This window comes from Camelus dromedarius, chromosome 9 (genome assembly GCF_036321535.1).
Source record: "Camelus dromedarius isolate mCamDro1 chromosome 9, mCamDro1.pat, whole genome shotgun sequence".
Taxonomy (NCBI): Eukaryota; Metazoa; Chordata; class Mammalia; order Artiodactyla; family Camelidae; genus Camelus; species Camelus dromedarius.
This window is the reverse complement of record NC_087444.1, coordinates 31,902,075-31,928,627: the sequence shown is the minus strand read 5'-3', so window position 1 is coordinate 31,928,627 and position 26,553 is coordinate 31,902,075. Positions and strand designations below refer to the sequence as shown.

The window sequence follows — 26,553 nt, the reverse complement described above, 5'->3', positions numbered from 1 at the left end:
CTCAGTTACGACCTGAAGCTCTATTTTATACCCTTTTATTCAGATATATGAGATGGTGTAGATAATAGTGGAGAGATTAAGAGCGTGGGCTTCGGAGTTAAACGTCTAGACAAGAGTTTGGATCTTGGCTCTTCAATTTACTCTTCAGAGTGAACTTTGGCAAGGCAGTTACTTTATCTGTAAAAGGGATGCCAGTTGACCTGCCTCATACGGTTTAAAAATTAAATGATCTATGAAATGTTTAATATAATGCCTTGCATATAAATATTAAATAGTATTTTTCAAAGGCAAATCAAGAACCAGATGCCAATTCAATGATCTCTCAATGAGTAAGTTATTTCTTCCACATCATGTCCGAAAAGATCTGACAAGGACAAGTGTATCGATGGACACAACATATCCAGAATCTCTGAGGTCTGCATGCTATTCTGCAACTGTTTAACGAACATGACAATTTACTAAGAGCTGTGACCTCTACAAAACACGTCACCGTTTCCCCTCATTAACCATGTCAACAATTAGGACTTTGCATAAGGATACCAACATGTCGGTCTCCGGAGGTCTGCAGCCTAACTTGTCATGTGACATGCCCCGTCCCCTCTTTACCCGCCATTGCATCAGCCGAGTTAGAGCCACCTTCCCAGGAACCAACTAATAAACTGACTTGTGCTCGGCGTGATTGGCATGCTGATCGACCAATAATATCTAGGGAAGGTAAGGTACAGCGGATCACTTTCCATCGGCGCGCTCTGATTGGACGAGGCGGTGCGTGCTGCGGCGGGTCGTGGACTGGGGTCCGTGCGTCTGCGTGTCTGCGGGAACAGGTAAGTATGGGCTCCCGGCGGTGGGCTCTGAGGGAAGAGTTAGGAACTGCGACCCTCGGGAGAAGCAGGCGGGCCTCTGAGAGAGTTCTGTGGTGCTGCGACAACGGCGGAGCCCGGCCAGGCACCGTGAGGCCTACGGAACCGCGGCCTGGGCTGGAACCGGGGCTGGGGCAGTCGCTTGGCGACACCGTAGCCGGAGAGTGGCGTTTGTCAGACCCCAGGAACACTGAGGGTGGGGTGGCTTTGGGTGGTCTTCCTGAAGACCAAGATCTTGGGAGGATCACCGTTGTTACTGATTACTCTCCCAAAGCTGAGGTTTTAATCTGTGGTTTTAATTCCCTAGGGGCGGCCGGTCCAGTCAGGTGAAATCTGGCTGTGAGCCATTCTCAATTATTAAAATTAGCTAAGTAACTGATACTAGTCCAGGTCCGTCTAGAGGTGCTCTCCGTGCTCCATCGTGTTCAGCTATTACTTATTCAGACAGCCTGCGTTTCCGGTGTGCTTTAGGGTCATTCATAGTTTGCTATTAAAGGATTATTATACCCAGTCGTGTAATAATACTTATTTGGCAACCATTGTACTAGATGCTGAGGATATGCCCATACTGGTGAGCAAAAACCAGTCATGATTCCCACTGGGCTGATACTTGAGGCCTGATGGGAAGGTGGACGTTAAACAAGCCCTCAAATGCATGTGGAAATTATAAAGGAAGACCCCTGGGGCTATGAGAATAAACTAGGGAGAATCTGATCAAGAAACTGAAGACTTCCTTAAATAAGGCTCTTTGGAATTGAGATACCAACGATGAGAAATTAACTAGGAAAAGGGAAAGAGTGTGAGTAGAGTTGATAGCAGACCTGGCAAATGAAAAGTGTGTTGAAAGCTCCTCTGGCTGGAGCCTTTGTGTAAAGGCCACCGTGATATAAGATATTCAGACCTTTACAGCTTCTGCTGGGAAGTGGACTCAGAGATCTCTCCTTTGTGCTACCTCTGTGTCCCCTACAGCCATCCAGTATATTTATATTGAATAAATGAGTGAGTGGTGATAGTGATACAGCTTTTTCCTTTTTTAAACTTAATTTTCTTTATTTTTATTTTTTGAGGCAGAAGTAATTCGTTTTTTTGTCTGTTTGTTTTACTTACTTATTTTAATGGACATACTGGGGATTAGAACCCAGGACCTTGTGCATACTAGGCATGTGCTTTACCGCTTAAGCTATCTCTCCACCGCATAACATGGCTTTTAATAGTCCCAGCCTCCATAGGGCTTAACGTTAACATATTGGATCCTTTTACACCTTACTATAGTTATTTCTGCATATGACTATCTCCCCATTAAGGGTATAGATGCTCATTCATCTTGGTTCTCAGCGTATTGTATGTATTTCCATATGATGAGTGAATAAGCAAAAATGGAAAATTCATGTATCTTTTGGAATGGAACTTATTTACCTCAGTAGCACATTTAGAGGAGGAGCAGTGAACATTCTGAAACAGTTCTGATGTTGCTGTTCAGCCAGAGTTAGCACTGTGCATTCGTTTTTGCTGCTATTATTAAGATTCATTGGAAAAAAAAAGGATTCATTGAGAGCCATGATGAGGAGGGACAAGGAAGACTGTGATGTGACAATGTTTCTGGAAACCCTAGCCTTGAGTCCTTCGCAGGGACAAAAAGTTCTCAGCTATGGGGGTTTTAGTCAGCTCTTTGACTCTTTCAGCCATTGTTCCACCATCTTTTTGCCCAAAGGGCTTTTGTTTGAATAATGAGTTAATTGGGTTGTGGATAAATCAGTTGAAATTGTGGTTAAACATAAATCTGAGGGCCACAGTCTCATGTTCACAGTGTACGTTTTTTTCACATCATGTTCACTGTGTATCTCTATCTTCCTCCTAAAAAGGAAGAAAACACTGAGCTGTGACTTAAAGTAATAGTATTCCATTTGTTCCGGGTTACAAATTGCTTCCAAATACAGGATGGCATTTGAGCCTCACAACACCCACAGTGAAGTAGGCAGAGTAGATACTATGTTTTTACAAAAAAAGGAAACAAACCAAGAACAAAGTGACTTTTTTAAAGTTAGAGCTAGGTCTAGAATTCTAGAGACTTTTAGGTCATGTTGTGAATGAGATGGTTCCTATTTTTCTAGATGCCCATTGCTACATAGCACTACAGCTCCATGCCAGTGATTGGTACCCTCCACCAAGGCCTGTCATCTCTCTCTGAACTGCCCCTCAGAGAAATCGTGTAATATACGTGAAAGCGCTTTGACATTATAAAGTTTAATTTCCTAATCTCCCTCTCTTTTGATTCCCCTTCTCTTTCACTCACTCTGAGTTCTACCTCCTCAGTGTGGCTACAGCATCCTCACTCCCCAGTAATCTAATAGCTGGGAAGGCAGCAGTTTACCAGTTGAGTTCTGGAGGTGCTTAGGCTAAGTGGAGGCTGGCACATACATTCCTGCTACTGGTGGGCAGTCCCTTGTACAGATAGACCCATCCCCAGGTCCACTGCTGCTGACAACAGCCTCCCCAAGATGGTCAGCCCAAACCTAGAGACATTGCCTTTAGGGATATTGGAACTTTGTGTGGTTCTGGGCATGTGGGTTAACACACAGCTGAAAGAGCTCTTAGAGTTCATCCAGCATGGGCCCCTCCTTTTGGTGGTGAAGTGAAGTAACCCCCTTAAGGACTTGAAGCTAGGACTGGAACCCAGGTCTCCTTAGCCTCCCCCATCTCCAGTGGGCTTCTCTCCTACAATGAACGTGAGGTTTTTATTCCTATTTCCTAATTCCTGTCTGAGGGCCTGGCATAGTGGATGCTCCGTACATTTCTTGCAGTGAATGAATACGTGAAACCACCTCCTGTTCCCGTTGATGTGTTGGTGTATTGAACCTACTGAGGTTGGCATGGGAAGGAATAGCACATGGGGCTGTTGTCTGCTGGTGCTGCAAGTTTTGCTTCAATGATGATTCTAGCCTTGGACATTATAGCATAGAGGTTTTAGGATCAACCAGCTTACCCAGGTCCTGCTTTGACTTGGCTTGAGAGCTCAGAGTCTTGTGTAATGCTTACTTATCTCTCAGTTTCAATTCCCCTAATTTTCCTTCATTTTTTCTTTGGTTAGTTCCGTAGGGTTATTTTCAAGATGGACTCAACCCTAACAGCAAGTGAGATCCGGCAGCGATTTATAGATTTCTTCAAGAGAAATGAACACACCTATGTTCACTCTTCTGCCACCATTCCATTGGATGATCCCACTTTGCTCTTTGCCAATGCAGGCATGAACCAGGTAAGGGTGTTTTGCCTTCCTTTTTGGCTATTTGTCCACACTGGAGACAGTAGAATCCCAGTTCTGCCCCTTACTGTGTGATCTTGCAGAGTTTATGTCATTGAACCTCTGTTTCTTTGCCCAGGAAATGGGGAATAAAATATTGCCTGCCTTTAGGTTGCAGTGAGCATTAAAAATGTTTAGCACAGTGTTTGAGTAGCTACTCAGACATGATTATAATTATGATGAAAGACTCTGATACCCATGGATTAAACTTGTGTGCCTCTCAAGAAAAACAGAGCCTGTATCTAGTCTGTGAAGTTTTGCCTTCTCCCTAAGGAAGAAGCTGTATTTATTAGAATCAGAGGCTGGGTTAATCTTGCTGAGCCCTGAAAAGACTTGTTATCTCAGCTGTTGTGGTTCTTCATCTTTTTGTTGCCTTTTTTTTTTTCTCTTTAAGTAAGTCAGTTCTTCAGGATTCTTTTAAAGCTTTGCTTTCATTCCTATTCTAGGCCATGCACAGTTTTATTGATTTTTTTTTTTTTAACTTCTTTCTGGAAGCTGCAGCCACTAATGCCGATTTGGATCCCCTGCTGAAGAAACTTTATTAGTAGGATTTGTGTTTGGGGCAGCTGAATTATAAAAGATATTTGAAAGTTTTGTTGTTGGAGAAAAGAATTTTCTCTTGAAATAATGGGAGCATCACAAGTTTATAAAGGCGTTTAAAAGTTTTTCACATTATGCTGTACACCAGAAATTGATATAACGTTCTAAACTGACTATACTTCAATAAAAATATATATTAAAAAAAATAAAAGGAGTTTTTCAATATGCCTATGGCACTGAAAGCTATTTAGTTGACTGGACGTGGATTCAGGGTAGATGGTGCCCTCAGGACTTTGCTTTGGAGGTTGTATGGGATTCCTGCTTAGCCCAGAGGACCCACCAGCATTTAGGATGTGTCTCACTCTCAGATAAGTTGACATTTTCTTTTCTCTCAGGTCTCTTCTATGGCATGGAAAATTAGAGACAGCAGGAACATTTTCCACCTTGTATAACATTAACTATGAAATTATAAAAATATTTTTAGTTGTATGTATGAGTCATCTGCATACACCTGGAATTGGGGACACTCATTTTAGGGGGAGTCTTTCAAGATGGTGGGTTTTCTGGAACATCAGAACGATTCTGTTCTACTCAAATATACCTAGGCATGGGCTTTGTCTTCTCCATATGAGCTATTGTACTTGGTGGAAAGACCACACACAGGGTCCAGTGTTTATAAACAGTCTCTGAATAACAGTAACTAGTAGCCTGCATAGAGCACTTGCTATAGCCAGGCGCTCTTCTGTGTCTTACGTACATTAACTCATTAATCTTCACTCTGTACTATCCTACTGAGACATGGAAGACTCGTAAACTGCCCAAGCTCACGAAACTGGCACGTGAATTTGAAGCCAGATGGTCATCTGCTTAACTTATGTGCTCTACTGCCTCTTAATAAGAAATACCTTGACTTTTTTTGCTTTTCTGCTTTTTTGGTTTTTTTTTGTTTTGTTTTGTTTGTTTGTTTTTTTTTGAGTTAGTATATATTGGTCGTCTGCTCTTTTTCAGGTACTATTCTAGGTGCTAGATACAGAGCTGAGTAAGAGAGTTTTTGCTTTTAAGGAGTTTACAGTCTAGCACAGGGCTGTCCAATAGAACTTTCTGTGGTGATGGTAATATTCTATATCTAATCACACACTAGCTTAGTGTGACATAGTGTGACCAAGCTGTGCTGATTTTACTCCTTTAAAAGGTCTCAAAAATTTTTTTTTTCCTTGGCACCTTTACTACCAAGCCAGCACATCAGTTTTAGAATAAATTCTTCCAGAAAGATGGGATAAGCCCTGTCAGAGCCTTGCGAGGAAGCACAGGTTTTACTGCATCAACTTTAGCTGTTATCTCAGCTCTGCCAGGGCTTTCCTTTGTGCAGGTGGTGTTACTGACAGTGGTGGGATCATTAGAGAATTTGGACCAAGGAGGAATTGCTCCAAGATAGGCTACTTCTTTTGCAGCCCCAGCAGGCCACCTGCCTCTGATAAGTTTCTGTATTGCAGGCTAATCAAATCCAGAACTGAACAGTTTATGTGTGGTCTCTTCCTGCCAGCATGTGACCATCTGATATATCTGTAGCTCTTTAAGAGTTGAAATGTTTCCCTTCTTTTTTAGTTCAAACCCATCTTTCTGAATACTATTGACCCATCTCACCCCATGGCAAAGCTGAGCAGAGCTGCCAATACACAGAAATGCATCCGGGCTGGGGGCAAACACAATGACCTGGATGACGTGGGCAAGGATGTCTATCATCACACCTTCTTTGAGATGTTGGGTTCGTGGTCTTTTGGAGATTACTTCAAGGTAAGTTCAAAGAGGAGATCTGTTTGGATTTTGAGCAAAATGTTCATTTCTACTGAGGGAAGTGGGTTCTAATTTTGCTTGTTTCAAAATACAGAATATCATGTAGGAGATTCAGAAATGAAAGGCATTAATTCTAAGAATTCTTGGAAGCTGTACTTGTAATTTGATGATTTCAGTTTACATTTGGATTTCTTGTGTAAATTGATCCTGAATTTGGCTGTTTATGGTGAAGATACTGTATTTTTATATCTGTGTTTCCAGGAACTGGCCTTTTCATACTCAACACTAAATAGATTTTGGTTTGGCCATGTTCCACATCTTTTTTGTTTGTTTGTTTGTTTTTTTTTTTGGTAGGGATTGGCATGTAAGATGGCTCTAGAACTTCTCACCCAAGAGTTTGGCATTCCAATTGAAAGACTCTACGTTACTTACTTTGGTGGAGATGAAGCAGCAGGCTTAGAACCAGACCTGGAGTGCAAACAGATCTGGCAAAATTTGGGGTAAGAATGCGGCTCACATGTTGAGAGTATGGAAGAATAAATTGATTCCTACACTCAGTACCAGAGTGAGGTCTTCAAACTTGGGGCACGTTTGAGGTGGAGTTGGAGGTGACTGGGAGTAATTATCCTTCGGTGCATCCATCGCTTCTTAGTAGGTTTAATTGATCATTCTGTTGTTGAAAGCCAACATAAAGAATCTCTCATTTTTGTCCTTTTTGTATATTTGTTAGAAATTGTACATATAGTGCATATGTTGTGAAATATCAAACTATACGGAAATGTAAAAAATAGGAAATGGAAGATCCCTATGATTAGTCTGTGTTAATAGTTTAATACCCCAGATACAGTCTTCCAGGCTTTTTTCCCTGTTTCTGTAGCCCTGCATGTACATGTGTGTCTTTTTCAATGGAGTGTACTCTTCATGTGAAACAGTTTATTTCTTATGGAAATGTAATGGCATCAAACATGTCTAGGACAAAGGAAGTTTTGGGGTTTTTTTTAAACATAATATAATCCTAAAATAAAATAATGTGGCATAAAAGTTAACATGATAGATGAGCAGTGTGTGCTCTGTGTCTTGAACCTAAGAGAATTTATGAAGTGCTGCCTCGGGGAATGCAGCTGGGGTGATGATCCCATGTGGATAGCTGGGATTCCCATGATGTCTTTGTCTCATTTTTTTGTTCTTTTTACTTAAACTCTCTTTTCCTTTAGTGCATAGCCTTTTAGTATGCTTAAGCAGTGTTGCTTCTGTTTTTTGTTTTTTTTTTTTTAACTTTTAGTCCAGGTATATTATTCCAATCCAGCTTCCCCTTGTACTTCGTCTGAAACCCTACTTGATTAGACTCTATAGTCTAAATGTACTTGGATGTTTTGGGTAGTGACGCATATGAAATTTAAATACTGATCTTGACTTTTTGAATCCACTTTACTTGGTTTATGTATATCTGTACTTTGTTTTCAAGCAAGCATAATCTTTTTGGAGTGCTCTGTTTTCTAGCAACTCTCAGCAGAATCAAATATTTTGGAAATGTTTTAATCTTATTAAATTCTTCTGGGTATCATTTTAAGATAAAAAAGATGACAAATTGGGGTATAGTGAGGTGACTTTAAATAATCAACAGCTTTTTAACACTTATACTGTCATACAATATAATTGTTTTCATTTATAAAAATGAAGGAACATTTGCAAAGAAATGTGGAAAGAGATTTGTTTAAATTCTGTCATATGCAGCATAAAAGTTTTCATTTTTATGTGTTCCTTTCTAGGCTTTATCTATATCTTGGCATATTTTTATTTAGTTATGTCCATAGCACATGTATATTTTGTATTTTATTGTAGTCTCTCTTGAGAAGAATCATGTCCTGCTTCTTGAGCAGGATTTGTATGCAGACTCAGGATTAATAATCACCAAAGAGTGAGCCTTCTTTCTAGAAATGCATAAGGATCTCCTTTTGTGGTGGCTGCACGTCCGGCTGGAATCCTGTCAGCGGCTGTAACTGGGCTTATCTTCCCTACTACATGTAGGCTGGATGACGCCAAAATCCTCCCTGGCAACATGAAGGATAACTTCTGGGAGATGGGTGACACGGGCCCGTGTGGTCCCTGTAGTGAGATCCACTATGACCGGATTGGTGGTCGGGATGCTGCACACCTCGTCAACCAGGATGACCCCAATGTGCTGGAGATCTGGAACCTTGTGTTCATCCAATATAACAGGTGGCTGTGGGGTCCTGAACAGCTAGGAGTGGGACCTTTCCTCAAACCAAGTAGAGAAAGAGGAACTCAGACACATGGCTGTCTCCTTATTCTCATCTTTGGGGACAGTGGAGCAGTACTACAGCAGGCGCTGCAGGCATCATGGGATCTTGGGGACATTCTTTAAATTTTATTTCTCAGATTTTTCCTCTGATCTCTGGGACAAGGCTGGGCTTATTTTATTAACTAGTTTTATTCTCCATAATATCTGCTTAAGTGATATTCCTGTAATGTCATTTTTGCTGTAATTTCGACTGCTCTTTTAAAGCCCATTTCCTTGAAACTTGCCTCACTCTTTAATGATCCCCAGAGTATTTCTTCCCTTTTTCCCTCCATTCCCTTCCTCCCACCAAAATGGGCAGAGGCAAATGGCAGATAGTCACAGCCTGCAAACTATGCTAAGTGAGTTTACCTGGCAGGGAGAGGTGGCAGCCTGTGTCCTTGTTTCATCTTCCTCTTTCTCTGGATCTTGCAGGGAAAACGATGGCGTTCTGAAACCTCTTCCCAAGAAAAGCATTGACACAGGAATGGGCCTGGAGCGACTCGTGTCTGTGCTGCAGAATAAGATGTCCAACTATGACACTGACCTTTTTGTCCCATACTTTGAAGCCATTCAGAAGGTACTGGTCCTATTGCAAACTTCTGTGGAGGTTTCTAGGCTGGACTCTCTCATTAGTACTGTCAAGTATAAAAGTCATATGCTTTGCCATCTGAGGGTACTTGTGACCATCTGCCAACCTAACACAAGGTCTCAGCCCAAAGCACTATAATTTAGTGTCTGCAGGGGCCTGGCTGGAGGCTCTTCACTCCTGCTGCTGTTGCATTTCTTGGAGTTATAGGATCTGGCAGAGGGTCATTCTTTTTCCTAATGCCCCCACAGTCCTCTCAGAATCTCCCAGGGTAAGACAATGCCAGAAGGACTGATTCCTGATGAGCTACTTCCTGGTTTTTATCTGTAGGGCACAGGTGCCCGGCCATACACTGGGAAGGTGGGTGCTGATGATGCTGATGGAATCGACATGGCCTACCGGGTGCTGGCTGACCATGCTCGGACCATCACTGTGGCTCTGGCCGATGGCGGCCGACCTGACAACACTGGGCGAGGGTAAGTGCTATACGTGGAACAGGGTTAGGACTGACACTGACGCTGTGAGTTTTTTGACTCTCTCTGGAACTTAAAGTCACACTTCATCATTGTTTCCTTTGTCTTCTAGTTAGTTGGAGGGATCCCTTTATTTTTTTTAAAGATAAAAGGAGTTTCAGCTCATTTCAAAGAGTCATCACTATATTAAATCTTTGCTGCTAAGTACAAGATGATAAGGATTGTATTTAAGGTTATCTGATAAGATATTGGCAGGGGCAGGGTAGATAGTAATCCCATTACGGACCGGCAGGACCTGGGATTGTGGGCATCAAGTCAGCTATCTGGTCTATACTTCTTGCCTCCATCTCTGGTTCTGCAGAACAAGGTTGGAAAATAAACCAAAGTTACCCCAGCTCATCCTTGATGTGTATTTGTGGGTATGTTACTGAGTTTTATGCTGGAATTAATGTTAATGGCCTTAGGGGAATGCAGAAAGCAGCAGGCTTAGGAAAAAAGGAAGTCTCTGAAAGAGAAAGACTAAAAAGTTGGCCGTATTGCTTTGGATGGAACTCCAAAGGACCCACTGCAAAACTCTTGGTTGGGAGTGTTGTCTAGCAGGGGACTGGGTTCTGCCTCTTACAGGTATGTGTTGAGACGGATTCTCCGCCGGGCTGTTCGATACTCCCATGAAAAACTCAACGCCAGCAGGGGTTTCTTTGCTACATTAGTAGATGTTGTCGTCCAGTCCCTGGTAGGTATATTTCCTGCTTACCTCGTCTGTACTAGAGCACATACCTTAAGAGGGGTAGGGTAGGGAATAGCATAGTGTTAATGAGAATTTTTAGAGGGGTCATGGCATAGGTCCTGGCTTTATTGGGCCCACATCTCTGTTTCCCATTTGCCAGGGAGATGCATTTCCTGAGCTAAAGAAGGACCCAGATATGGTGAAGGACATCATTAATGAAGAAGAAGTGCAATTTCTCAAGACTCTCAGTAGAGGGCGTCGCATCCTGGACCGGAAAATTCAGAGCCTAGGAGACAACAGAACCATTCCCGGTAAGGACCAGTCTTTTCCTTTCTTCATCAGCCTGATTCATTCTGGAAAGGACAAGCCCATTTTTCACAAACTGACATTGGCTCCTGTGTCTCCAAAGGCTCAGCATCACTTGGTTAAACTGCTTTTTGTGTAAAATGGGGTTTGTAGTAAGATTATAAAAGTAATATGTTATCGTAGCAAAGTATTCAAACAGTAGAAGTAAAAAGTGAAAATCCTCTTTCCCAAGCTCACTTCTCAAGAGGTAACAACTCTTAAGAATTTGGTATATAACTATTTAGGACTTTTCTCTAGTTGTATACAAATGTGTATATGTAGGGGTGTATGTGTGTGTGTACATGTGTGTACACAAGCAAAAATGGGAACATATAGTATACACTTCTGCAAGTTGCTTTATTTTTTACCAGACAGGAAAATTAATTCCAAAAGATTATAATTTTTATTGAAGTATAATATAAAGTACAAGGGGAAAGCCTGATGAATTTCCACAAACTGAACATACTTGTGTTCAGATTAAGAAACAGAACTTTTTCAGGGACCTCTTGTGCTTCTTCCAGGTCAATTTCAAAAGATTTGATGGATTTTCTGACAGATACACAGAACCAATACTAACTTGCCTGCTTTATAATCCTTTCTGTCACTGCTAGTGTCCTCCTGGGAAGGGCTTGGGCTGGAAAAGAAGGGGGCCATCTCTGCCATTCTTACACGATTCCTTTGTGCTGTGTAGGGGATACTGCTTGGCTCCTCTATGACACCTATGGGTTTCCAGTGGATCTCACCGGACTGATTGCTGAGGAGAAGGGCCTGGTGGTAGATATGGATGGCTTTGAAGAGGAGAGGAAACTGGCCCAGGTAAAGCATCTGGGGAGTGAGGAAGAAACTCAGCACCAAGCAAGCTGGCACTTTTGCTACAAAGCAAGAGTTTCCTTCCATTCATGTCTTAGAAATTCTGTTTTTCCCAAGACTAGTGAATCTCAAGTTGGGGCAGTTTGGCCCTCCAGGAGCTGTTTGGCAGTAACATGTGAGGACATTTTTTAGTTTTCACAGCTAGTGGCAGATGCTTCAGTCATCTAGTGGGTAGAGGCTGGGAATGCTGCTCAACATCCTACAGTCGATGGCCCCCCAGAACAAAGAATTAGTTGGCCCCAAATGTCAGTAGTGCTGAGATTGAAAAACTGTTTTAGAGCTTTACATTGAGCATTGTTTAGCAATTTGGGGCCCTTCAGAGTTCTTTTTCTCTGACATTAAGGTAACTTGTGCTTATTTCTCTTACTGGCAGCTGAAATCACAAGGCAAGGGAGCCAGTGGGGAAGACCTCATTATGCTGGACATATATGCTATTGAAGAGCTCCGGGAAAGGGGTCTGGAGGCAACAGATGATTCCCCGAAGTATAATTACCATTCAGACTCCAGTGGGAGCTACGGTATGTTACTGTGCTCATCTGGAGTGGTTTTCAAGAGAAGCGTGTAGATTAGGAACCCAAGACATCCATGGTAGCCACTCCTGTGGTACTGTGTAGTCAAGCTAAGTGATTTTATAGTCATGGAGATCCTTGGCAATTGATTTTCTTACTCTTTATTTTGGAATAATTATAGATTCACAGGAAGTTGTAAAAAAGACATTACCAGGAAATTACTAACATCTTGCAGAAAACAGGGAAGTTAACATGGATACAGTCCACAGTGGCTGTTGAATTTTGCATTATGATAGTAGCATCCCAAAGTTAAGATGACTTAAAGAAATATACAGGCGGTACACATTTTTGCTTTTTTTGTTCCAGCAGAGACCTAAATCTATCCAAAGAAGCCCACAAAATGAATACATTCTTTATGAATTGACCTTGGAGCAGGGAATTTATTACTATTAAATACCTACTAATCAAATTCACCAGGTTTCTGCTCAGTAGCTCAGAGTTAGGGTGGCCAGCCGTCCCATTTTCCCAGAACTGTCCCAGTGTTGACACTGAAAAAGTGTCACATCCTGGGAAACCCCTTGGTCCCAAGCAAACCAGAACAGTTGGTCACCCTACTGAGTGTTGTATTCTCCTGTAGAAAACCAGCATATTAAGTCCTTTTGTGGAAACTTGCTTCCAAAATAAAATTAGACAATTAGGGCCTACAGAAAATTTGAGAAATAGAATCCAACAAAAGCCAGATAAGAATATGTGAATTAAGTCATTGACACTGTTTTTCCTCTTCTGTGCAGCGTTTGAGAGCGCAGTGGCTACAGTGATGGCTCTGCGCAGAGACAAGATGTTTGTGGAAGAAGTGTCCACAGGCCAGGAGTGTGGAGTGGTGCTGGACAAGACCTGTTTCTATGCCGAGCAAGGAGGGCAGATCTACGATGAAGGCTACCTGGTGAAGGTTGATGACAGCAGCGAAGATGTGAGCCAACAGTTCTTCCTTGTTAGCAGGGGCGGGGGTCCAACAAAGGACGGGGCTGGGACCCAGGCAGCTTTTCTGGCTCCTTAGTGCTCCCGGCCTTGAGGGGCACACACTACCTGTCTTTGAGTTGCGTTTCATGGTATTTCTGAAGCTGAGGGAGCTGCTTCTTGTACTGTGTTGTCTTCATCACTGTTAGGTCCCCTGGGAGTAGGATCCTTGCAGCCTGGCTGCTTAGGTTGATCCTCTGTTCTCTACGTTTTCCTCATAAATGAGGAGAGGCAGCTCTCTGGAGGGCAGATGTCCTTGTAGAAGACTTGGCCTCTTATGCTGCCACTGCTGACTTTATGGGCTTGAGGCTCCTCATGGTGGCTTTAATTCTGTAAGATGCTCTTTAATGGAGTATATGTGTGTGTGTGTCCGTGCCTGTGTATATATACACACATACATGTGTGTACGTGTAGAAAGTACTGTGTGTATACAATGGTCTGTAGGTTTATAGTGGTGCATATGTGTATATAAATAATTATATATTAGGTAATAATGGTATATACATATATTTACACACACACACCAGTAAGAAGAGTCTTAGAGTCTTAGAGTCTTAGTGTGTGTGAGTCTAATTTGTATATATAAAGGGAGAATTTACATATGATACATTTATATATATTTTTATATGTACACATATGTATATATTTGGATTTATTTATTTATTGGTCTCCTCTTTGATTCCTCTTAGAAAACCGAGTTTACAGTGAAGAATGCTCAGGTCCGAGGAGGGTATGTGCTACACATAGGGACGGTCTATGGCAGCCTGAAAGTGGGGGATCAAGTCCGGCTGTTTATTGATGAGGTGAGTTGCTTGATGCTGGTTAGTAATCATCTCCCCTTTTTAAAAAAATAAATTTCAGCTTTATTGAGGCCTAAATGGCATATAAGATATTTAAGGTGTACACTAAGGTGATCTGATACACGTTATGAAAAGAATTCAACCCCTCCCTTGGCTTCAGATTGGTCCATCATTATTGCCCCTCCTAAGTGAAATTGTAAGTAGGCTATTATAAGTAAGGTGCAGGAGTGAGTTTTGTGAGGGACGTGACTGAGAATTAAGTCTGTGTGTTCCCAAGTCAGACCACAGTGATTACAGTTGAGATCCTATAGACTCATTTTCATGGATTGCCTTTCTCCAATTTAACCTCAAATACTTTTTCAGGAGCTAAGGATCTTGTATTAATGAAGAAATGGGTTCTGCTGCATGTGACAGAGCTCTAATAATGGTAGCTTAAAACAAGACGGAAATGTGTTTCTCACCTGAAGGTGTAAGCTGATGCAGAGGTCTTGCTCCACAAAGTCATAGGGCCCAGCTCTTCCTTGCTTTTTGTTCCACCATCTTTCCTGGGGTGCTGTCCTTGAGTTCATGGTCCAAGAAGACAGCTATCAGATCTGTTTTCTACGCCAGGGGTTGGTGAACTTTTTTGTAAATTTCCAGATAGTAAATATTTTTGGCTTTCTGAACCATATGGTCCCCATCACAACTACTCAACTCTGCTGTTGTGGCGCAAAAGCACCATGGGTGATGTGTAAACACTCACGTGTGGCTGTGTTCCAGTAAACCTAGTTATAAAAATGGACCGCAGGACAGATTTGGCCCACAGGCCATAATTTGCCAACTCCTGTTCTAGACAGTGAGAAAGAGGAGTGGGGCGGCATGTTCCTTCCCTTTGAGGGTGTTCACTTCTGCTTATAGCCCACTAACCAGAATTTAGTCACATGGCCACAGTTAGCTGCAAGGTAACCTGGGAAATGTAGTTTTTATTCTGGGTAGCCTTATGTCCAACTAAAAACTCTAGTACTTGGGAAAAAGTGGGCAGCAGGTGCTGGGGGCTGACCAGCAGTCCACTGTAGACCTTTCCACCAGCTGGCTCTGCCCCTTACAGCCCCGACGGAGGCCTGTCATGAGCAACCACACAGCCACCCACATCCTGAACTTCGCCCTGCGCTCGGTGCTTGGGGAGGCTGACCAGAGAGGCTCCCTGGTTGCTCCTGACCGCCTTCGGTTTGACTTCACTGCCAAGGGAGCCATGTCTACTCAACAGATCAAGAAGGCTGAGGAGATTGCTAATGAGATGATTGAGGCAGCCAAGGTAGGTTGTATTACATGTGAGTTCTTGGGTCATGAACTTCACACCTTCCTGCACCATCGCTTTCTATCCATGGAGCCTCAGCAGCCCAAATGCTCTTACTCTGTCAAACCATATTCTGTCCTGCACACAGATTTGCTTAAAGCAGTGATTCTCAACTCTGCTGAGTAGTGGGTAGTGGCGGCGTTCAGTGGAGGGGCTTAAGGGGAGGTCTTTGTTTCATGCCCTCCTTAGAACAATCAGAGCTTTTCTAGTTAGGTCTGTTTTACATATAGCATATCCATTTATGATTTGGTTCATGGCTTAACAAAATAGTTAGAAATTCCTATTTTGATCCCCTTGGCTTTATATGTAGGGCCTTATTTCAAGAGGCTCAGGGCACATTATATGCAGAACTGGGATTAGAAATCCAGAGCCCTGCCTGTTTCTATCTCTACTGCTTCCACCTCCAGAGAAGATCTTTTCCCAGCCTTTTCTCTGTCTTCTATCCATGGCAGCCCGTCTACACCCAGGATTGTCCTCTGGCAGCAGCTAAAGCCATCCAGGGCCTGCGGGCTGTGTTTGATGAGACTTATCCTGACCCAGTGCGAGTCGTCTCCATTGGGGTCCCGGTGTCTGAGCTGTTGGATGACCCTTCTGGTCCTGCTGGCTCACTCACTTCTGTTGAGTTCTGTGGGGGAACGTGAGTACCTCGGAGCAGTGGGTGGACCTGCCTCTTACTCATTTGCATTACCCTTGGAGGATGTAGGTAATAGCTAGACCAGCTATCATTTGAGGTTGAAGTAAAGTCCTCAGAAATACAGTTGCCAAACAGCGTTCCCAAGAATCAGCATCCTCAGGCTTCCATCAGAAGTCTGACGTTGACATTTACGGGGTTTGTGATTAAATGTTCTTCCTAGAAGGGGAAGGTGAAAAATGTTATCTTAACACTTACCTTACAATTGCTTGCTCTTGGTCTCTGAACTGATGCTGACAAGAAGGCCTGTGAATTCGGATTCAGCAAGGACATGGAGCTTCTGACCTGGTCTGAGCCCCTCTCCCTTCCTGGAGCCTCCCTTAGTTCCCTTTGCCAGCTTGAGCAGCATCTAGGGAATTAATCTCATTGTCTCAGAGCCCCTGAATCAGGCCCTGTGGTAGAACCAGCTCAGTTTGGCTATGGGGAGAGCCCCTTGTTCTGCCAACTTGGACTCCTCCTTGGCCCTTGGGGTCTTTCTGTGATGGACTGCTGGACTGGGAAATTCCTGCTTCCCAAGGAATCTTGGTGAAAAGAACATTCTCAGGCCATAGTAGAGCCCATCCATGGCCTCCTGTGGGCCTCAGGGAGGCAGAGACAGGTGGACGTGTGGAGGGTGGGGCAGGGATCTGGGAGGTCACATTCCAGGCTTCCTTCTGTGCAGTTGAATTGGGACCTTGAATGAGTCCCACTTCTGCCATAATACCTCTTTATATGACACTCTCTAGAGCACAGGAAACAGCTTTCAGAGACTTTACATCATCCTCGCAGGATGACAGAGTTAATGAGCATTTGAGGTTCTCTGAGCAAACGGGGACTAAAACCTATGCGTTTAAAGGGGTTGTGGTAAGATTTTAAAGGTGACCCTCTGATACTTCTAGCTATTGAGCAGGGATAGAAGAATGTAGCTTACTTTCCACCAAAGAGTACGGAAAATCTGAAGAAGCAGAGCTCACGAGCAGTGATGTCTTACGTACTAGAAATTACGAAGCACTTTCATTTGATCTCATTTGATTTTCACAACAGTTCTGTTGGGGAGTGTTATCCCCATTCTATACATAAGAAAACTAAGGGTCAGCAAGGTTATGTCTTGCTCATTGTCACAAAACAATGCTCAGCCCCAGCCAGGCCTTCTCTGACTGCCTTTCCCTTCCCAGCCAGAGCTGTATTCTGAAATGCACATGAAGGGCCTCTTCCCACTTTCCCCTTGACGGAGCTTCCCTGGGAACAACTACCTCATATAGGGCTCATGTCCCCAAGCCGAGGGCTCCCTGGGTGTGGCGAGGACCGGGGTGCCCGGTCTTCCTCATCGCCATGGACTTTGCTTTCTGCCATTCAGTCACCTGCAAAATTCGAGTCATGCGGGAGCTTTTGTGATTGTGAGTGAAGAAGCCATTGCCAAGGGCATCCGGAGGATTGTTGCTGTCACAGGTGCTGAAGCCCAGAAGGTGAGCAGGTCAGGCTGGTTTGTGGCTCATGTGAACAAGGCAAGAGAAGTCTAGACTCTGAATCCACAGTGCACATGGTCCTGTGGCTGCTGCGGTCAGAATTGGAGGTGCAGTGCTGCCTCCAAAATATCCTCCAGATACCCCTGCCTGGCAGGAGAAAGCCACTGCCACACAAGGCTTTCTAGCTACCTTATGTTTAATCTTTAAAATATATGTAAATTCTGTGCCACAACACATCTGTGTTTAGGAGGGTAAGCCATAGTTTCTGTGCCCCCAGCACTTAGCTATGTCTCCCTAGGAGTACGTACCTAGTTTGAGAGGCATGGACCACGGGGACAGTTGCTCTGGGGATGGGGATGTGCCCTATGTGTGCCGAAGCTTGGGGAGTGATCATTTCGTGGGGTGTGACAGGATGTGTGAGTTCTCTGTCAGACCCTGAACTTGAGTTCTGCTGTCGTGGTGTGTGAGGAAAGTGCTCCTTTCTGGGGCATGAGGTTGCAAACGCTTGGTCCCTGAAGGAAGAGAAAGTTCTGGCGTCTTGGGGTTGTGTTGTTCCATGACCTGCCGTCAGTGTTTGCCACAGTTGTTTATAGATAGAATCATGAAGCTGAAAGTTACCTGACCTGGAGTTTACAGCTGTGACTGTCCTCCCAGGCCCTCAGGAAAGCAGAAAGCTTGAAGAACTCTCTCTCTCTCATGGAGGCCAAAGTGAAGGCCCAGACTGCGCCAAATAAGGACGTGCAGAGGGAGATTGCTGACCTTGGTGAGGTAGGGACAGCCTCCCTCCTCGGGTCCTGGTTCTTAGCGCACAGGGCCTTTGGACTGACTTCTATTGTCTGGCATTCTTGTAAGGGGGACTCCATGGCTCCTGGTCTACAGACCCCTGGAGCCTGCCAGATGCCCCCATTGCCAATGGCAGAAGAGCCCATTCCAACTCAGTGGGCACTGGTGTGGAGGGAGTCGGGGGAGCGCCAAGTGCCCACTGTCTCCAGGCCTCCCATGTTTGTTGGTTTTCAGGGGCCTCCCATTAGCCCTTCACAGGCTTTGTTCACTGCCTTGTAGGGACCAGGTCTAACAGAGGGTCCAGCTCTCTCTAGTCTGCTCCTTTCTCTCCAGCCCTACTCGCTACAACTGATGCAGTTGTTCATAAAAGGGTGGGTCTCAGGCCCAGTGGATACCTTTTTGTTTTTGTGTTCTCTCTCCTCTGGACACTACTGGGGGACTTTGCTGTTCAAAGCCAGAAGGGTGGGATGGGCTCACATCCTAGCTCCTCATGGTCGAGATCCCAGTGGTGTTCTGTTCTGGTTCCAGGCCCTGGCTACCGCAGTCATCCCCCAGTGGCAGAAGGATGAATTCCGGGAGAACCTCAGGTCCCTGAAGAAGATCATGGATGATCTAGACCGGGCTAGCAAAGCTGATGTCCAGAAGCGAGTGAGTCCTGGCAGTGCTGGTGGCTGGAAGGGAACCAGGACAATTTCCCTAGCCGAGGCTGTGCAGACTGCTGGGTAAACGTCTGGGCCTTTGACCTGAGGCTACTCTTCTGGACTTGCCTCCTTGCAGGTGTTGGAGAAGACAAAGCAGCTCATTGACAGCAACCCCAACCAGCCCCTTGTCATCTTGGAGATGGAGAGCGGCGCCTCGGCCAAGGCAACCCAGGGGCTGGGGCTCCACATGCTGCTCTGTGCCTTTCCACTGCTTGTCTCCTTCTCTTGGGATCTCAGCCCTTTGGTGGCTGAAGTGTGAGCTCTGTGGCTCTGAGCAGAGTAGTTGCCTGAGGACCCACTCTCTGGGACTGAGGTTAGGCTGAGCCATGGAGAGGTCTGGTGCCTGGAAAGCTGTGGCTCCTGGAGGTGGAAGGCAAACCTCAGAGCCAGAGGGTGGGTGAGGCACTGTGCTTGAGTCCTTCATCCAGGCTCCTGGGACCAGCACCTGCTCTTAGAAGGGGTGGGGGGCTCTGTGAACTGAGCTTTGCAAACCCACTGCACTTGTGGAGAGCATGGCCCCCTTTCCCAGGGCCATGTCCTGATGCCAGGTTTTCCTCATAGGCCCTGAACGAAGCCTTGAAGCTCTTCAAGACACATTCCCCTCAAACGTCTGCCATGCTCTTCACAGTGGATAATGAGGCTGGCAAGATCACGTGCTTGTGTCAAGTCCCCCAGGTCAGAATGCCCTGCAGTAATGCTCACAGCACTTCTGTGCCAGTGGGAAGTGATGTTTTCAAGGAACTAAGTGCTTATAGTTGTTTGCCAAGACCCATGTGTGTTTGTGTACTCTCTGTTAGAAATGGTTATTCTCTTGCCCACCTGTTTGTCACCTCCCCAACAGCCCTTACCCTCAAGCCCTCCCTTCCCTGGTGGATATGTTTGCCTCTGCTGGATGATCCCTGGCTTTGTTACTCAGTATGCCCACCCTGGCTGTCTCAGCACTGGCAACGTCACTCAGGGCAGTGTCACTCAGGGCAGGTCTGCTCCCCCATCCTTTTTCTTTCCCTTGGGTCTCTTGTCTCCCTCAATCCTATCCTCTGTCCTGACTTCCACTTCTCTTTCCTGTCTTCTAGAATGCAGCCAACCGGGGCCTGAAAGCCAGCGAGTGGGTACAGCAGGTGTCAGGCCTAATGGACGGCAAAGGTGGTGGCAAAGACGTGTCTGCTCAGGCCACAGGCAAGAATGTGGGCTGCCTGCAGGAGGCGCTGCAGCTGGCCACTTCCTTTGCCCAGCTCCACCTGGGAGATGTGAAGAACTGAGGGGCAAGAGTGGCTTCCACTAGGAGGCATCTCCCCTCATCCGGATGCATCCGTCCAGCCAAGAGCTCTCCATCCACCACAAGGAAATTTTAATCTTGGGACTGTTAAACAGCCCTATGTGTCCTCCTAACCCAGCAGTAACTGGAACTTAACCCGGGAGCCAGCCTGACTCAATGCCCATGTTACGTTTCTGCCCTCAGCACGTCAGCACTGTCTATTTAGAACCACTACCCCAGGTTTTCTATTTATCGTTGTTACGCTTATGTCTATAGAAAGAGTTCTCCGTAGACCTAAAGCTCTGGGTCTGCAGGGAGAAATCATTTTTGCTGCAGAGAATAAAAAGGACCATGTGCAATAATACTTGATAATGCTATGTGATCTCTTACCTTCCCTCCCCTCCTTAGGCATCCCCAGGGTGACAGCCCGAGGTTCTCTGGGTGTCTGCAGAATAACTGCTGTGGCTCCAGCTGGCTTCTGGTTGCAGTCCTTATTGAGTCCAGCCCTAGACCCCAGGACTTTGGAAATAATGGGTCCTGGGATTGCCTAAAGACTTTGGTGGAGGTGGCCCACAGAATAGGAGGGTGAGCTGGAAAGAGGCATTAATCATTCAATGAAACATGATCCACGGGGTTACTAGAAACAGAGAGAGGCTCCTTTCTTGGAACCTCTTATAGGAGAACCTCTCCCATTTCTTAGGCCCATGTCCCTCTTCCTTTCTTGATGTGCAGGTTGGGTGTGAGGTCAGAGGCGTTCTTTGGTATAGGAGGTGTTAGGATACAGTTGCTTCCCCCTACTCCTTAAACTGCTTAAACATCATTGCTGGTTCCTGGGCCTAAGTTGGACAGTGAGGATAGAGAATCTGACCTGGTTCTGTGTCCACCCAAGTCTGAAGATAGCTGGGTTTGGAAGCAGTGGCGTATGGTACTGGATTGTGCTCGCTATGGCTGATTTCTGTCCCCTGGGTACAGCAGGCTGGCTCTGGGGCCCAGGGTCAGTCTCAGCCCTGCTAACTCGGAGGAGGAAAAGCAGATCTATGCTGGGAGGAGAAGCAGAGGCTGGCTGTCACAGGCCTGGGGTTGAGGGGCTGGCCTCACTTGGAGGATGAGAAGCAGACGGAGGGTGCTGAGGCCCTGGCAGCAACAAGTGCTAGCGGTACAAAGAGCTTACACAATCCAATGCAGGAGAGACACACTTACGTTCATTCACTTGACAAGCATTTATGCCAGCCAGGGCACTGATGTACAGAATGACTAAGACAAAAACGTCACTGCCCTCTTGGGCCAGGCAGTGGGGTACATAAAATAGTCACAAATAAATGCAAAATTAAAATAACTACAACCTTCACAAGTGAAGGAAGAAGACGTAAGCCCTGGACTTACCTGGTCCTGTGGCTAGAGGTCATTTGGGCCGGTCCAGGTCCCACTTCTGCAGGCCAACCCGGTCCATCTATGCACCCATCCACTCAGAACTGGGCGTCCTGGCTGCGGCCCCCGGGTTCTGCAGCGCTCGCCGTTCTCCCTCCGAGACGGCAGGGGGCAGTACGGCGCCGCCCGCCGCTATCCCGACAGTCTTCGCGCGGGCGCGGAGCTTTAAGCGGGCGGAAGCGGCTAGCACACCAGGCGTCGTCATGCCTGGGGACCACCGCCGCATCCGCGGGCCTGAAGAGTCGCAGCCGCCTCAGCTATACGCGGCTGACGAAGACGAGGAGCCAGCCTCTCGCGACTCGACACGGCTGCGTCCCGTGTACGCGCGCGCGGGGCTGCTGAGCCAGGCGAAGGGCTCCGCCTACCTGGAGGCGGGAGGCACCAAGGTTCTGTGCGCCGTGTCTGGCCCGCGCCAGGTCGAGGGCGGCGAGCGCGGCAGCGGCCCGGCCGGAGCGGGCGGTGAGGCTCCGGCCGCGTTGCGCGGCCGGCTGCTTTGCGACTTCCGCCGTGCGCCCTTCTCGGGCCGTCGGCGCCGGGCTCCCCCAGGCGGCGGCGAAGAGCGCGAGCTGGCACTGGCGCTGCAAGAGGCACTGGAGCCGGCGGTGCGCCTGGGCCGCTACCCGCGCGCACAGCTCGAGGTGTCCGCACTACTGCTAGAAGATGGCGGCTCTGCGCTGGCTGCTGCGCTCACTGCCGCCTCGCTCGCCCTGGCCGATGCGGGCATCGAGATGTACGACCTGGTAGTGGGCTGCGGCCTAAGCCGCGCGCCGGGGCCTGCGCCTATCTGGCTACTGGATCCCACGCTCCTCGAAGAGGAACGCGCCGCCGCCAGCCTCACCGTGGCGCTCATGCCCGTCCTCAACCAGGTGGCCGGGCTGCTGGGCAGCGGGGAGGGTGGCCCTACCGAAAGCTGGGCGGAGGCCGTGCGCCTGGGTCTCGAGGGCTGCCAGCGCCTCTACCCCGTTCTGCAGCAGTGCTTGGTGCGGGCCGCCCGCCGAAGGGGCACCGCCGCGCCGCCCTGAACTGGAAGCCTGGGCCACGACGGACGCCCAGGACCAAGCTGCCACTGTCACCGAAAGGACCCGCGCTGTCGACTTGCAGACTGTAGGGAGCTGAGAACTCGGAGCACAGGAGAGAATCTGGGGAGGCGCGCTTGGAATTGATGCACCTGGACACCTCTGTTGGAACGATTTTTTACAAACTGTTACGTTAAAGAAACTTTTGTACTTGAGTTGGCTCCCAGCCACGACCGTTGAAGGAAACTTGCGAATGCAGCCTGACTCCCAAGTTGGAAAGGACTTCATCTGGACTTGCCTGGAAAGCGGAACCTGGAGCTGATGTCTTGTAAAGGATGGGCCCTATACAGGCCAGCCAGTGACTCCCTCCTATATAATTGGGCTGCTTTTGAGAGAATAGTTGGTCAAGGGGGCTGTGCCTTCTTACATCTGAAAAGGTCTTCTGTTGTTCTTGGTACAGGATTTAAAAAGCTCTTCTAAGCTGGGTAGTGTGTTCTTGGACTCTTGGTGTCAAGGGCTTGAGACAGCATTGTCTTAAACGTGTCATGGTGTCCCTGGTTCAGTCTTGGCTCCTGGGAGAGGGCATTTGAACTGCTAGGAGTGAGAGTTTCTGGATGTTGGGAAACTAGATGCAGTCTGGCCATTCTTTAGGGCAGAACTGGCTAGTCTGACCACAAAGGTGGAATCTTCCTTGTGGGTTTGTGCTTAGGTCTGGAATGGAGGAAGGAAGGGCAGCTTGGTCCCCTCTCTGGCCTGGCTTGGTATGAGCTTCTGAGCTTGTGTGTCTCAGGGGCCTGCTCAGCTTCTCTGGCAAGGGCTGGCCTGGGGCAGCTGAAGGACCACACCAAGAACCCTTGACCAGGGGAAAAAATACAAGTTTTATTTTCTTTCAGTGACATAATACATTTCTAAAGCAGACCTGAAATACATAATACCTCACCAGCAAGAAATAATATAGGAGTGACATAAAAATGATAATACCCTATTGACACCCAGACAGGTGTCAAAGCCCTGGTGGGGCTTTGAGAGGGGAAAAGAGCAGCTGAAGCACTAGCAGCAGTCAGAGGGCTGTTGGGGCTCTGGGGCGGGGTGGGGGTGGGGGTGGGGGCTGTCCAGCTGTTCTTGCAAGAGTGAGCCTCAGCTTTATGAGGATAGTGAGCTGGTGCTAGGCAGTTGGCAGACCTCCTCTCTCCCATCCCTGCCAGTCCTCAGACTGTCATCTGGAAATGACCTTCAAAACTAAAGCCAGCACTGGGGGGAGGCTTCCTGGCTGGTCTGGCAGAGCTGTGCCTCCACTTCATTGCCCTTGCCCCAGAATGGATTGCATGGGTGCCACGGGGAGGCCTTTGAAAAACCACTCAAGTCAAGAAATGAATCCTCAGGAAGGTGCCTAGAGCTGAGGAGCCTGGCAGGGCAGGGGTGAGTGGTGTGAGGGTGTTTCCAACCTTCTACTGGCAGCCTTCCTGATCTGATGTATGATTCTTCACCTGTAGGAGAAGCAGAAGCAGGACTCTAGCCCAGAGGGCTGAAAGGCATGGCCTGGCTAGGAAAGGGAGGGCCATCTGCTAACATCTCCCAGTCTCCCACCCCCACCTCCCTTTCTTGGCAACTTTGGCAGCTCAGTGCTACTCTAGATTGTTCCTGACACCTGGGAACCCAGAACCATGAGACAAAAGGCACTTTCTCTATCTAGCCTAGTCTGGATGTGACTCAATCTTGGAGCCCAGTAGGCCAAGGAATAGCAGAGCTGGGCAGGTGAAGGAAGGGAGACTCCTCACTGCCAACCCCCAGCAGCCCCAGCCTTGCTAGGATGGCACAAACAATAGCGGAGCTTAGCCCACCTCAGGGATCACCAATAGGGAAGGAGGATATGGTAGGGCAGGGAATGCTCATGCCTTTTCAAGCTGCACAAAGGGCTATCATCAGGTTCAGTTTTGGATATTCTTAATCCAGGAAGGTCAGTGTGCTCCAGCTTCTCTGGGGAGCATAGTACAATGCAAGACAGCCCAAAGCCCCTGGGGTAGCAAGTGGGGGCAGGGGCAGGCTTACCAGGTGGTTCTCAAGTAAGGGGTCTGGGGCTCTGAGGAACACTTGTGATATTCCCTCTATAGTGTTCAAAGCCCCCTCTCCACCCACATTCCAGGAGGAGATAGTGTTTCAGCCCAGAACTGGCTCCACTCCCAGCATTAGCTCCTGGCCCAGCTGAACTGACTAAGCCTGAGTTGGGAGGGGATAAAAGAAACAGGACAGAGCCCCATCTTCCAGGCATTGCCTGTGATGGAAGTCATATGCCTCCCCACAACCACTATGGTGGGCTCCTGCACAAACCCAAGTCCTTCCCTTGCTCATAGCGAGGCCTCAAGGACCCAAACACGAGGATGAGGATAAGGGGAGGTGCAAGACCACTCACTACATCCTTGGGGTCCATGTTCTACTGAGCGCTGTCCGCCTCTGGATGGGCCTTCTGACTCCTGGGCTCCTGCTGGGATTCAGTGGTTCTGAATGAGGAACCCTCCCTCTCGGAGCCCCTGTTCTCTTCACAGCCCTCTGTCCCTGTACCGGGAGAGTCACTGGTCAGTGGCTGGGTTTGGAGGCCACTTGATGCCTATCACTGATCTAGGGTGTCTAGAGCCGGGGAGGGCAAGAAGGGGATAAGCTGGGACACTGGTCTGACTCCAGACAGATGCTGAGTGGGTGAGGGGTTGTAGTACAACTTAGAACCCACAAGAACAGCCAGAGGGAGGGAAATGGGGTGGGAAAGAGCCCTGCAGACAGGGAAAGCCCGAGGCAGGACCCCAGGTGTCCCTGGTACCTTCAGGAGTGGGAAAACCTGGAGCCTGCTGAGCACGTGGACTAGGCCCACACTTGCGGGTGCCTGACCTGGAAGCCAGTCCCTTTGCTGGTCCATGCGCTCCACACTCTCCAGTAGGCGGTCCACCTGGGCTTTGATCTGGCTCAGCTCTCCCCTGATGGAGTGCAGCTCCTCAGTCTGCACTGCTGGGAGAGGGGCCAGAGTTGGTGCCTCCCAGGCTCAGGGGGCAGAGGGCAGTGCTGCCAGGATTCCTGAGCCTGCCCTCACTGCTAAGAGCCGCCCAGCTTCCCCCAACCCTGCAGATGAGGGCTGTGCCCACTCACGCTTTATCTGCCCTGGGGGCAGGTGGCTGTTCCTGGGGGCCTTGTGGGGACTAAAGTTGCTCCTGAGCCCCGTGCCCACGTGGGTTCTCCGGATCTTGATAGGCACGCCGTTGATTAGTGGAGGGATCCTTTGGTACTCATACACCCTACTGAGACAGGACAGACGGGGAGTCAGGCCAACTTGCCCCACCTGCTTGCCCAGAGGATCAAGGGGGCAGGGGACCTACCTGTAGGGGATGTCTTCCCTGTACAGCTCGTAGTCCAGGTCATAGTTCCTGCTGTGACAGAGATAAATGGGAATGGGCCAGGGCCAGAGCCCTTGCGCAGACGGCAGTTTAATTTGCAGGAGCTGAGGTATGCAGCTTTTCCTTGGAATCCCAAGAATCTCCACCAGAAGAGCTCCTGTATAGAGACTTGACCAAGGTCACTTTGGAGACCACAGCAAACCAACTTCCCCATAGCTGGCCTCTGATACAGGCACCTTCTGGGTGGCTCCAGGTGGCAGGAGGGGCAATTGCCAGCCAGATCCGGGCCCTCCAAAGGCTCCTCTGCCTGACCCAGGCACTACTGATCTTAGTCTGGTTCTTAGTCTGGCAAAGGATGAAAGGGAAGAATTAAGTCAGGGCCTAAAGCCATGGAGAG

The 26,553-nt window shown here is 47.5% G+C and overlaps 2 protein-coding genes across 2 annotated transcripts; both read left to right on the top strand.

The window, feature by feature from the left end:
* Positions 1-743: 743 nt before the first annotated feature.
* Positions 744-20,696, top strand: AARS1 (alanyl-tRNA synthetase 1). The gene is made up of 21 exons (XM_010990294.3): positions 744-824; positions 3,949-4,113; positions 6,304-6,492; positions 6,847-6,992; positions 8,521-8,712; positions 9,227-9,371; positions 9,711-9,856; positions 10,478-10,586; positions 10,741-10,891; positions 11,617-11,741; positions 12,169-12,313; positions 13,096-13,274; positions 14,011-14,124; positions 15,209-15,415; positions 15,910-16,094; positions 17,485-17,593; positions 18,248-18,361; positions 18,905-19,024; positions 19,154-19,240; positions 19,639-19,752; positions 20,151-20,696. Exons 2-21 carry the CDS (start codon positions 3,970-3,972, stop codon positions 20,334-20,336), a joined length of 2,907 nt encoding a protein of 968 aa, XP_010988596.1. The 5' UTR covers positions 744-824; positions 3,949-3,969; the 3' UTR covers positions 20,337-20,696.
* Positions 20,697-21,918: 1,222 nt separating this feature from the next.
* EXOSC6 (exosome component 6) lies at positions 21,919-23,261 on the top strand. The gene has a single exon (XM_010990296.3). It carries the CDS (start codon positions 21,964-21,966, stop codon positions 22,780-22,782), a length of 819 nt encoding a protein of 272 aa, XP_010988598.2. The 5' UTR covers positions 21,919-21,963; the 3' UTR covers positions 22,783-23,261.
* The last annotated feature ends 3,292 nt before the right edge of the window (positions 23,262-26,553 follow it).